The sequence below is a fragment of the Besnoitia besnoiti genome (genome assembly GCF_002563875.1).
Source record: "Besnoitia besnoiti strain Bb-Ger1 chromosome Unknown contig00051, whole genome shotgun sequence".
Lineage (NCBI taxonomy): Eukaryota > Apicomplexa > Conoidasida > Eucoccidiorida > Sarcocystidae > Besnoitia > Besnoitia besnoiti.
This window is the reverse complement of record NW_021703945.1, coordinates 1-12,979: the sequence shown is the minus strand read 5'-3', so window position 1 is coordinate 12,979 and position 12,979 is coordinate 1. Positions and strand designations below refer to the sequence as shown.

The 12,979-nt window shown below is 37.3% G+C and overlaps 6 protein-coding genes across 6 annotated transcripts; 3 read left to right on the top strand and 3 right to left on the bottom strand.

Annotated features, from left to right (window-relative positions):
- Nucleotides 1-1,279: 1,279 nt before the first annotated feature.
- BESB_064140 (uncharacterized protein) lies at nucleotides 1,280-1,774 on the bottom strand (the record flags this gene model as incomplete). Its single annotated transcript, XM_029364809.1, has 1 exon — nucleotides 1,280-1,774. One exon carries the CDS (start codon nucleotides 1,772-1,774, stop codon nucleotides 1,280-1,282), a length of 495 nt encoding a protein of 164 aa, XP_029214914.1.
- A 4,065-nt stretch (nucleotides 1,775-5,839) lies between these two features.
- Nucleotides 5,840-6,334, top strand: BESB_064130 (uncharacterized protein; the record flags this gene model as incomplete). The annotated part of the gene is made up of 1 exon (XM_029364808.1): nucleotides 5,840-6,334. One exon carries the CDS (start codon nucleotides 5,840-5,842, stop codon nucleotides 6,332-6,334), a length of 495 nt encoding a protein of 164 aa, XP_029214913.1.
- Nucleotides 6,335-8,732: 2,398 nt separating this feature from the next.
- On the bottom strand, nucleotides 8,733-9,551 carry BESB_064120 (putative apocytochrome b; the record flags this gene model as incomplete). Its single annotated transcript, XM_029364807.1, has 2 exons — nucleotides 8,733-8,982; nucleotides 9,433-9,551. The coding sequence occupies 2 exons, from the start codon at nucleotides 9,549-9,551 to the stop codon at nucleotides 8,733-8,735; spliced, it is 369 nt and encodes a 122-aa protein (XP_029214912.1).
- A 557-nt stretch (nucleotides 9,552-10,108) lies between these two features.
- BESB_064110 (uncharacterized protein) lies at nucleotides 10,109-10,603 on the top strand (the record flags this gene model as incomplete). The annotated part of the gene is made up of 1 exon (XM_029364806.1): nucleotides 10,109-10,603. The coding sequence occupies one exon, from the start codon at nucleotides 10,109-10,111 to the stop codon at nucleotides 10,601-10,603; it is 495 nt and encodes a 164-aa protein (XP_029214911.1).
- Nucleotides 10,604-11,195: 592 nt separating this feature from the next.
- Nucleotides 11,196-11,555, top strand: BESB_064100 (uncharacterized protein; the record flags this gene model as incomplete). Its single annotated transcript, XM_029364805.1, has 1 exon — nucleotides 11,196-11,555. One exon carries the CDS (start codon nucleotides 11,196-11,198, stop codon nucleotides 11,553-11,555), a length of 360 nt encoding a protein of 119 aa, XP_029214910.1.
- A 664-nt stretch (nucleotides 11,556-12,219) lies between these two features.
- Nucleotides 12,220-12,444, bottom strand: BESB_064090 (cytochrome b6 subfamily protein; the record flags this gene model as incomplete). The annotated part of the gene is made up of 1 exon (XM_029364804.1): nucleotides 12,220-12,444. A coding segment is annotated over one exon (225 nt), but the record flags the coding sequence as incomplete, so codon positions are not given.
- Nucleotides 12,445-12,979: the final 535 nt, after the last annotated feature.

Sequence of the window (12,979 nt, the reverse complement as noted above, 5' to 3'; positions counted from 1 at the left end):
TTTCTGGGGTGCTACAGTCATTACTAATCTCCTTTCTCCAATACCATATTTAGTACCTTGGTTACTCGGTGGATACTATGTATCTGATGTAACATTAAAACGATTCTTTGTATTGCACTTTATATTACCTTTTGTAGGTTGCATTCTAATTGTATTACACATCTTCTATTTACATTTAAATGGTTCTAGTAACCCTGCAGGTATTGATTCCGCACTTAAAGTAGCCTTCTATCCTCATATGTTAATGACCGATGCTAAATGTCTATCCTATCTAATTGGTTTAATTTTCTTACAAACGGCTTTTGGTTTGATTGAATTATCGCACCCAGATAACTCCATACCAGTGAACCGGTTTGTAACTCCGCTTCATATCGTACCTGAATGGTACTTTTTAGCATATTATGCGGTGTTAAAAGTAATCCCATCCAAAACCGGTGGTTTGTTAGTATTTATGTTATCAACATGTCAATGAAATATCAACAACGATGAAACTTATTTGGTTAACATAACAACATAGAAGGTAAAGCTGGATTACGTTCAAACTTTACACTGGATACGTTTCAATGTTAACTTACTAAATACCATGGGAGCGAAGAGAATCTAATATGTAACTCCGTTCATGGAAATCAAAAGAGCTTTCACTGATTGTATTTATGAAACGTGATTAGTTCACCTAGCCAACACGATCCGGTTGTTTGGGAATAATATCCCTATTTAAGGGATTGATATGTGCTACAATAACACAGTCGGTACGAAGTCGAAACAAGGTAGTTGATGGTGAACCAGTGGCTGAACAAACCTTTTTATTGATTATGCTGACTTTAGTCCCGAGAAACTACAGTTCTGCTTAAACTGAGGAGTCAAGTAGGTACAAACCGTACAAGGATTAATTATGTCCATCTGTGCATCTAAGTTGAGACTATCGGTTATATATTTTAGACGCTAACTTCCCGGCTAAAACATCCCTTTTCTTTGAAACACACTTCCCTTCTCGCCGTTAGCATGATCTCAAAGTACCAGAAGCCATGTGATCTATATAGTATAACGGGACATTAGACCGAACCTGCGATAGATAAATATATCTTGGATGATTGTATATTAGCGGCTAAATGTCAATCAAACATGCGAATTTTAGGTTTTCCATGAAATCTATTTGGAAGAAGAGGCTTGATAGTACTACCGTAAGTACATAATATACAGTCCCAGCAGTAGCGGTTAAACTATAGAAGAGTCGAGTATTATCCATGCATACCAGGCGTAAAAAGCGTTCATCCAGTTACTAAACAGGTGCCAGGCCAACAAGAATCCGATCCGTGTATTCCGTACAGACTAACATTAAGAAGGCGACTACCAAAGTGAATGTCATGATATTCGTACAGCTTGTATACAAATGTTGGTTTTTCAAATATACGCTGGATACCACTATACTTAATGCACTTAACATGATGGTCATGAAAAGCACAAGAGAACTTGGATCCGGTAAACAAAGACCTTCAAGATCTAAACCAGTAGTCCAACTCGTAGTATATACTCCCCAGAAAAAGCTGATAAATAATCCTGTCTCAGAGATGATAACTCCAAGTACGATGCTACTGATTAGACTAGCATCTGAGTAGTAGTTTTCTCTCGCTGTTAAGATGAGTGAGAACAAGAATCCATATATTACGCCTAGAACATAACCGATGTGGAATAATCTTAATGTAGTAGGATATTGAAATCCAACACTTTTAGCTGTCTTAAGCAGTCCAGTGGGGTGGTGGTGTACTGCAATCATAAAGAACTTGGTTGTCTGTATCTCATAACCGGAGTCATCTTCAGTATTCTAGGAACTATAATGTCTTTGTTTATTCGATTTGAGTGAACACATAAGATCATCGAATTTAACGGTATGCTCCTGAAAGTAACGGTACAAGCTGTAAACAAAGGACTCCTTAACTTAAACTGAGGAGTCAAGTAGGTACAAACCGTACAAGGATTAATTATGTCCATCTGTGCATCTAAGTTGAGACTATCGGTTATATATTTTAGACGCTAACTTCCCGGCTAAACTTTGACTTATTAAACCAGCCTGGGATCATAAAAGTACTATGTATGGTAAGATTGAGCGTGGACTATCGAATGAAAACAATGTGCTCCAACGCTAGTCTAAGTCTCTAACATACCTTTTACCTACAACTGTACGGAACGTAACAAACCTCCAGGCAAAGAACTTGGTATTCTGTTCTAATTCCCCGTGGTAAACACAGTCAACGAATGGCGGAAGGAGCATTCATATGTTATGCAGTGTCTTAGGAGAGATACTCTAGATTTAGCATTCATCTACAGCTACGGTAACTGTTGTGTTTAAATAGCGGTTAACCTTTCTTTTCCTTACGTACTCAGGGCATGCAATACCAATCAGATAACAACTGAAGCTAGACTCCATGTTACACTTACTAAAATGGGATTCCTAGGTTGATATAAACTACCTTTTTTCTGGGGAGTATATACTACGAGTTGGACTACTGGTTTAGATCTTGAAGGTCTTTGTTTACCGGATCCAAGTTCTCTTGTGCTTTTCATGACCATCATGTTAAGTGCATTAAGTATAGTGGTATCCAGCGTATATTTGAAAAACAACATTTGTATACAAGCTGTACGAATATCATGACATTCACTTTGGTAGTCGCCTTCTTAATGTTAGTCTGTACGGAATACTTAGGACTATCTCTTTATATTAATGATAATGCATTTGGTAATGGACTTTTCATCTTAACTGGTATACATTTTAGCCATGTTATTGTTGGAGCTATCCTTGTATTCTTCACTCAAAGTATCTATAGTTCTTTAGTTACTTACATGCCTACAAGCTCTATAATGCTAAGCAAATCTAAAGGTATGTTATGCAAGATCTTTACAGAACCATTCACTATTTTATATCTACACTTTGTAGAAACCATGTGGATATTAATCCACATTACATTCTATCTCTAAATCATATAACGGTCGTAAGGTACGCCGGGGATAACAGGTCAGATAATATTGGAGTTCTAATCCTCGGATTGTATCAGCACCTCCATGTCGGCTCATTACTCCCTTGTTATTGAACAAGATTCAGTTAGGAACGCTAGTTCACCGTCAGATGTAATACGTGAGCTGGGTTAAGAACGTCTGGAGACAGTTTTGTTCCCTATCTACCATATATCTAATTGGTTTAATTTTCTTACAAACGGCTTTTGGTTTGATTGAATTATCGCACCAGATAACTCCATACCAGTGAACCGGTTTGTAACTCCGCTTCATATCGTACCTGAATGGTACTTTTTAGCATATTATGCGGGTGTTAAAAGTAATCCCATCCAAAACCGGTGGTTTGTTAGTATTTATGTCCTCTCTCATTAACTTAGCTCTTTTATCTGAAATTCGAGCTTTGAATACTCGAATGTTGATACGACAACATTTTATGACTCGAATGTAGTCAGTGGATGGGTAATTATTTGGGTATACAGTATGATCTTCTTGATTATTATTGGTAGTGCTATTCCACAAGCGACTTATATCTTATATGGTAGATTAGCTACTATCGTATATCTTACTACCGGATTGGTTCTATGCTTATACTAAATCAATAGTTATAATGACTACAGCTTCCAAGCAAACATGATTACCGTGATATTGAAATCCAACACTTTTAGCTGTCTTAAGCAGTCCAGTGGGGTGGTGGTGTACTGCAATCATAAAGAACTTGGTTGTCTGTATCTCATAACCGGAGTCATCTTCAGTATTCTAGGAACTATAATGTCTTTGTTTATTCGATTTGAGTTATACAGTTCTGGATCGCGGATCATTTGTACAGAGACGATAGCTACTTATAATGTGATAATAACGATACATGGCCTAGCTATGATCTTTATGTTCTTAATGCCTGCTTTGTACGGAGGATATGGTAACTTCTTTGTACCAATATATATTGGTGGTTCGAAGTCGTTTTCCCAAGAACTAACGCGATCTCCTATTTTCTAGTACCATTAGGTTCTGTGTTGTTAACTCAAAGTATTTGTTCCGAGTTTGGTAGTGGTCTTGGTTGGACAATGTATCCTCCACTAAGTACTAGCTTGATGGTGTTAAATCCAGAGGCAACTGATTGGATTATCGGAGGTCTTGCAGTACTAGGAATTAGTAGTATTTTAAGTTCTATTAACTTCCTTGGTACTTGCGTCTTCATGGGTTCTAATGCTGGTGCTAAGAACTATATTCTATATATCTGGGCTATCATATTTACTGCCCTTATGTTAGTCTTCACTCTACCTATTCTTACTGGTGGATTAGTTATGATCCTTCTTGATCTACACGTAAACACTGAATTTTATGATTCTATGTATTCTGGTGATAGTGTACTTTATCAACATCTATTCTGGTTCTTCGGACATCCAGAGGTATACATTCTAATTTTACCTGCTTTTGGTGTAGTCTCGCAGACATTATCTATGTATGCTGCTAGATCTGTCTTCGGTGGACAATCTATGATCTTAGCTATGGGTTGTATTTCTATTCTAGGTTCCTTAGTATGGGCACATCATATGATGACAGTCGGTCTAGAGGTAGATACCAGAGCTTATTTCTCTGCTATGACTATTATGATTGCAATTCCTACCGGTACTAAGATTTTCAACTGGTTAGGTACCTATATGGCTAGCCATACAACTACAAGAACTGTAGATCTATGGGCTGCTCTTAGTTTTATCCTATTGTTTACTCTAGGTGGTACTACAGGTGTAGTTATGGGTAACGCTGGTATGGATATTGCCCTACATGATACATACTATATTGTAGCTCATTTCCATTTCGTATTATCTCTTGGTGCAGTACTAGCTACTATATGTGGCTTTATCTTCTATAGCAGAGATATGTTCGGAGATACTGTAAATCTATTCCATGTAAATACCGGTGCTTCTCCATATTTAAGCATCTGGTTTGTAGTCTTCTTAGGTAGTATCTTATTAATTTTCATCCCTATGCATATACTTGGTTTCAACGTTATGCCAAGAAGGATACCAGATTACCCTGATTATCTTTGTTATATTAATACATGGTGTTCAATTGGTTCTATATCCACAATAGTTATCATCTTAACTATGCTCTGCTAATGCACTTAACATGATGGTCATGAAAAGCACAAGAGAACTTGGATCCGGTAAACAAAGACCTTCAAGATCTAAACCAGTAGTCCAACTCGTAGTATATACTCCCCAGAAAAAGGTAGTTTATATCAACCTAGGAATCCCATTTTAGTAAGTGTAACATGGAGTCTAGCTTCAGTTGTTATCTGATTGGTATTGCATGCCTGGTGACTTAGAATATGATTCTTATTAATGGGAGCACAGTTCCCTGGGTATCCAATCCAGTGCTCTGCCTTGGGCATTGAAACTAACCCACAGTTCAACCCTGTATTATAAAATCCAGTAGACTCATGTCCTTGTCGTTTATATAAATCTATTAATGCTTGTCAAGTTCCTTGTATCTAGTTAGCTCACTGCGTACTTAGGATCAGACCAAAAGAGTTCACTAATGGTACTAGAAAATAGGAGATCGCGTTAGTTCTTGGGAAAACGACTTCCGAACCACCAATATATATTGGTACAAAGAAGTTACCATATCCTCCGTACAAAGCAGGCATTAAGAACATAAAGATCATAGCTAGGCCATGTATCGTTATTATCACATTATAAGTAGCTATCGTCTCTGTACAAATGATCCGCGATCCAGAACTGTATAACTCAAATCGAATAAACAAAGACATTATAGTTCCTAGAATACTGAAGATGACTCCGGTTATGAGATACAGACAACCAAGTTCTTTATGATTGCAGTACACCACCACCCCACTGGACTGCTTAAGACAGCTAAAAGTGTTGGATTTCAATATCCTACTACATTAAGATTATTCCACATCGGTTATGTTCTAGGCGTAATATATGGATTCTTGTTCTCACTCATCTTAACAGCGAGAGAAAACTACTACTCAGATGCTAGTCTAATCAGTAGCATCGTACTTGGAGTTATCATCTCTGAGACAGGATTATTTATCAGCTTTTTCTGGGGAGTATATACTACGAGTTGGACTACTGGTTTAGATCTTGAAGGTCTTTGTTTACCGGATCCAAGTTCTCTTGTGCTTTTCATGACCATCATGTTAAGTGCATTAAGTATAGTGGTATCCAGCGTATATTTGAAAAACCAACATTTGTATACAAGCTGTACGAATATCATGACATTCACTTTGGTAGTCGCCTTCTTAATGTTAGTCTGTACGGAATACACGGATCGGATTCTTGTTGGCCTGGCACCTGTTTAGTAACTGGATGAACGCTTTTTACGCCTGGTATGCATGGATAATACTCGACTCTTCTATAGTTTAACCGCTACTGCTGGGACTGTATATTATGTACTTACGGTAGTACTATCAAGCCTCTTCTTCCAAATAGATTTCATGGAAAACCTAAAATTCGCATGTTTGATTGACATTTAGCCGCTAATATACAATCATCCAAGATATATTTATCTATCGCAGGTTCGGTCTAATGTCCCGTTATACTATATAGATCACATGGCTTCTGGTACTTTGAGATCATGCTAACGGCGAGAAGGGAAGTGTGTTTCAAAGAAAAGGGATGTTTAGCCGGGAAGTTAGCGTCTAAAATATATAACCGATAGTCTCAACTTAGATGCACAGATGGACATAATTAATCCTTGTACGGTTTGTACCTACTTGACTCCTCAGTTTAAGCAGAACTGTAGTTTCTCGGGACTAAAGTCAGCATAATCAATAAAAAGGTTTGTTCAGCCACTGGTTCACCATCAAACTACCTTGTTTCGACTTCGTACCGACTGTGTTATTGTAGCACATATCAATCCCTTAAATAGGGATATTATTCCAAACAACCGGATCGTGTTGGCTAGGTGAACTAATCACGTTCATAAATACAATCAGTGAAAGCTCTTTTGATTTCCATGAACGGAGTTACATATTAGATTCTCTTCGCTCCCATGGTATTTAGTAAGTTAACATTGAAACGTATCCAGTGTAAAGTTTGAACGTAATCCAGCTTTACCTTCTATGTTGTTATGTTAACCAAATAAGTTTCATCGTTGTTGATATTTCATTGACATGTTGATAACATAAATACTAACAAACCACCGGTTTTGGATGGGATTACTTTTAACACCGCATAATATGCTAAAAAGTACCATTCAGGTACGATATGAAGCGGAGTTACAAACCGGTTCACTGGTATGGAGTTATCTGGGTGCGATAATTCAATCAAACCAAAAAGCCGTTTGTAAGAAAATTAAACCAATTAGATAGGATAGACATTTAGCATCGGTCATTAACATATGAGGATAGAAGGCTACTTTAAGTGCGGAATCAATACCTGCAGGGTTACTAGAACCATTTAAATGTAAATAGAAGATGTGTAATACAATTAGAATGCAACCTACAAAAGGTAATATAAAGTGCAATACAAAGAATCGTTTTAATGTTACATCAGATACATAGTATCCACCGAGTAACCAAGGTACTAAATATGGTATTGGAGAAAGGAGATTAGTAATGACTGTAGCACCCCAGAAACTCATCTGTCCCCATGGTAGTACATAACCGAGGAAAGCAGTGGCTATAGTAAGTAGATATAAAACTAAACCAGACATCCAAGCAGTAGTTAAAATAACTATAGCTGGAGTTATACATACTCGAGACATGTGTATTAAGATACACAAGAAGACGAAAGAAGCAGTTGTTGCATGCAAACATCCTAAATTCCCATCCTGCTGCTACCTCTCTAACTAGATGTTGAACACTAGCAAATGCACAAGATGCTTCAGAAGTATATCGGAACGCTAAAGTGATACCTGTAATTATTTGGAGTACAAAGGTAATTGCAACTAAGAAACCAAAGTTATAAGATGAATTTAGATTGAGAGCACACCGATAAAAGACGAGGTGTGCCCGGAATAGACTCATGGAAATTTGGTGTGTTCTCGAAACCATGCTAGCACAAATAGAACTTCGTTAAATAACTACATATTAAAATGAGCGCATGTAAACTAGTCTTAAACACACCGCTCGTCACGTAACAAATCTCAAATCGTACTGTAGATTTTATATATGTACCGTAACTATAACCATGGTGACATCCAATGTTCACGCTCAATCTTACCATACATAGTACTTTTATGATCCCAGGCTGGTTTAATAAGTCAAAGTTTAGCCGGGAAGTTAGCGTCTAAAATATATAACCGATAGTCTCAACTTAGATGCACAGATGGACATAATTAATCCTTGTACGGTTTGTACCTACTTGACTCCTCAGTTTAAGCTAGAACTGTAGTTTCTCGGGACTAAAGTCAGCATAATCAATAAAAAGGTTTGTTCAGCCACTGGTTCACCATCAACTACCTTGTTTCGACTTCGTACCGACTGTGTTATTGTAGCACATATCAATCCCTTAAATAGGGATATTATTCCCAAACAACCGGATCGTGTTGGCTAGGTGAACTAATCACGTTTCATAAATACAATCAGTGAAAGCTCTTTTGATTTCCATGAACGGAGTTACATATTAGATTCTCTTCGCTCCCATGGTATTTAGTAAGTTAACATTGAAACGTATCCAGTGTAAAGTTTGAACGTAATCCAGCTTTACCTTCTATGTTGTTATGTTAACCAAATAAGTTTCATCGTTGTTGATATTTCATTGACATGTTGATAACATAAATACTAACAAACCACCGGTTTTGGATGGGATTACTTTTAACACCGCATAATATGCTAAAAAGTACCATTCAGGTACGATATGAAGCGGAGTTACAAACCGGTTCACTGGTATGGAGTTATCTGGGTGCGATAATTCAATCAAACCAAAAGCCGTTTGTAAGAAAATTAAACCAATTAGATAATATGGTAGATAGGGAACAAACTGTCTCCAGACGTTCTTAACCCAGCTCACGTATTACATCTGACGGTGAACTAGCGTTCCTAACTGAATCTTGTTCAATAACAAGGGAGTAATGAGCCGACATGGAGGTGCTGATACAATCCGAGGATTAGAACTCCCAATATTATCTGACCTGTTATCCCCGGCGTACCTTACGACCGTTATATGATTTAGAGATAGAATGTAATGTGGATTAATATCCACATGGTTTCTACAAAGTGTAGATATAAAATAGTGAATGGTTCTGTAAAGATCTTGCATAACATACCTTTAGATTTGCTTAGCATTATAGAGCTTGTAGGCATGTAAGTAACTAAAGAACTATAGATACTTTGAGTGAAGAATACAAGGATAGCTCCAACAATAACATGGCTAAAATGTATACCAGTTAAGATGAAAAGTCCATTACCAAATGCATTATCATTAATATAAAGAGATAGTCCTAAGTATTCCGTACAGACTAACATTAAGAAGGCGACTACCAAAGTGAATGTCATGATATTCGTACAGCTTGTATACAAATGTTGGTTTTTTCAAATATACGCTGGATACCACTATACTTAATGCACTTAACATGATGGTCATGAAAAGCACAAGAGAACTTGGATCCGGTAAACAAAGACCTTCAAGATCTAAACCAGTAGTCCAACTCGTAGTATATACTCCCCAGAAAAAGGTAGTTTATATCAACCTAGGAATCCCATTTTAGTAAGTGTAACATGGAGTCTAACTTCAGTTGTTATCTGATTGGTATTGCATGCCCTGAGTACGTAAGGAAAAGGAAAGGTTAACCGCTATTTAAACACAACAGTTACCGTAGCTGTAGATGAATGCTAAATCTAGAGTATCTCTCCTAAGACACTGTATAACATATGAATGCTCCTTCCGCCATTCGTTGACTGTGTTTACCACGGGAATTAGAACAGAATACCAAGTTCTTTTATGATTCCGTACATTTTAAAAGGATGCTTAGACCAGCAATGTTGGATTTCAATATCCTAGTCTACATTAGATTATATCCACAGTCGATGGTATTATCTTGTACTGATCACGTAATAAGGAGTCCGTAATCTACTTTGTACTGTGTTTAACCATCGATGACATGCTAGATACAGAATACAACAACCTTCTTTATGATTGCAGTACACCACCACCCCACTGGACTGCTTAAGACAGCTAAAAGTGTTGGATTTCAATATCCTACTACATTAAGATTATTCCACATCGGTTATGTTCTAGGCGTAATATATGGATTCTTGTTCTCACTCATCTTAACAGCGAGAGAAAACTACTACTCAGATCCTAGTCTAATCAGTAGCATCGTACTTGGAGTTATCATCTCTGAGACAGGATTATTTATCAGCTTTTTCTGGGGAGTATATACTACGAGTTGGACTACTGGTTTAGATCTTGAAGGTCTTTGTTTACCGGATCCAAGTTCTCTTGTGCTTTTCATGACCATCATGTTAAGTGCATTAAGTATAGTGGTATCCAGCGTATATTTGAAAAACCAACATTTGTATACAAGCTGTACGAATATCATGACATTCACTTTGGTAGTCGCCTTCTTAATGTTAGTCTGTATGGAATACACGGATCGGATTCTTGTTGGCCTGGCACCTGTTTAGTAACTGGATGAACGCTTTTTACGCCTGGTATGCATGGATAATACTCGACTCTTCTATAGTTTAACCGCTACTGCTGGACTGTATATTATGTACTTACGGTAGTACTATCAAGCCTCTTCTTCCAAATAGATTTCATGGAAAACCTAAAATTCGCATGTTTGATTGACATTTAGCCGCTAATATACAATCATCCAAGATATATTTATCTATCGCAGGTTCGGTCTAATGTCCCGTTATACTATATAGATCACATGGCTTCTGGTACTTTGAGATCATGCTAACGGCGAGAAGGGAAGTGTGTTTCAAAGAAAAGGGATGTTTAGCCGGGAAGTTAGCGTCTAAAATATATAACCGATAGTCTCAACTTAGATGCACAGATGGACATAATTAATCCTTGTACGGTTTGTACCTACTTGACTCCTCAGTTTAAGTTAAGGAGTCCTTTATTTACAGCTTGTACCGTTACTTTCAGGAGCATACCGTTAAATTCGATGATCTTATGTGTTCACTCAAATCGAATAAACAAAGACATTATAGTTCCTAGAATACTAAAGATGACTCCGGTTATGAGATATAGAATACCAAGTTCTTTATGATTGCAGTACACCACCACCCCACTGGACTACTTAAGACAGCTAAAAGTGTTGGATTTCAATATCCTACTACATTAAGATTATTCCACATCGGTTATGTTCTAGGCGTAATATATGGATTCTTGTTCTCACTCATCTTAACAGCGAGAGAAAACTACTACTCAGATGCTAGTCTAATCAGTAGCATCGTACTTGGAGTTATCATCTCTGAGACAGGATTATTTATCAGCTTTTTCTGGGGAGTATATACTACGAGTTGGACTACTGGTTTAGATCTTGAAGGTCTTTGTTTACCGGATCCAAGTTCTCTTATGCTTTTCATGACCATCATGTTAAGTGCATTAACAGAGCATAGTTAAGATGATAACTATTGTGGATATAGAACCAATTGAACACCATGTATTAATATAACAAAGATAATCAGGGTAATCTGGTATCCTTCTTGGCATAACGTTGTGTAGTTATATGAAGCGTACATTCCTTAATATCTGGAACAATAGATTATGGTTAGGTAGTGGAACAAGGAGAGCGTCTGTTGTACATCAACACTAGATACTGCTAATACCACTGTAGAGGTATAGTATATAATCCCTGCCCGGTGCAGTAAAATGTAAACGGCGGCTGTATTATGACGGTCCAAAGGTAGGTAAATCCTTGTCGGGTAATTATCGTCGTGCGTGAAAGTTGGTCCGACTCTTCACATGTCGTTTATCTAAAACTTTCTTAAATAGAATTATCTTTGAATATGAGGATCCAGATGGCCCGACGGTTAGACCCTGAGCACCTTTACATCCCTTAAATCATATACAGGATCAAATCTTCCTTGAGCGACTCGACAGGCACTAGAGATAGCGTGAAAGCTCTTTTGATTTCCATGAACGGAGTTACATATTAGATTCTCTTCGCTCCCATGGTATTTAGTAAGTTAACATTGAAACGTATCCAGTGTAAAGTTTGAACGTAATCCAGCTTTACCTTCTATGTTGTTATGTTAACCAAATAAGTTTCATCGTTGTTGATATTTCATTGACATGTTGATAACATAAATACTAACAAACCACCGGTTTTGGATGGGATTACTTTTAACACCGCATAATATGCTAAAAAGTACCATTCAGGTACGATATGAAGCGGAGTTACAAACCGGTTCACTGGTATGGAGTTATCTGGGTGCGATAATTCAATCAAACCAAAAGCCGTTTGTAAGAAAATTAAACCAATTAGATAATATGGTAGATAGGGAACAAACTGTCTCCAGACGTTCTTAACCCAGCTCACGTATTACATCTGACGGTGAACTAGCGTTCCTAACTGAATCTTGTTCAATAACAAGGGAGTAATGAGCCGACATGGAGGTGCTGATACAATCCGAGGATTAGAACTCCCAATATTATCTGACCTGTTATCCCCGGCGTACCTTACGACCGTTATATGATTTAGAGATAGAATGTAATGTGGATTAATATCCACATGGTTTCTACAAAGTGTAGATATAAAATAGTGAATGGTTCTGTAAAGATCTTGCATACATACCTTTAGATTTGCTTAGCATTATAGAGCTTGTAGGCATGTAAGTAACTAAAGAACTATAGATACTTTGAGTGAAGAATACAAGGATAGCTCCAACAATAACATGGCTAAAATGTATACCAGTTAAGATGAAAAGTCCATTACCAAATGCATTATCATTAATATAAAGAGATAGTCCTAAGTATTCCGTACAGACTAACATTAAGAAGGCGACTACCAAAGTGAATGTCATGATATTCGTACAGCTTGTATA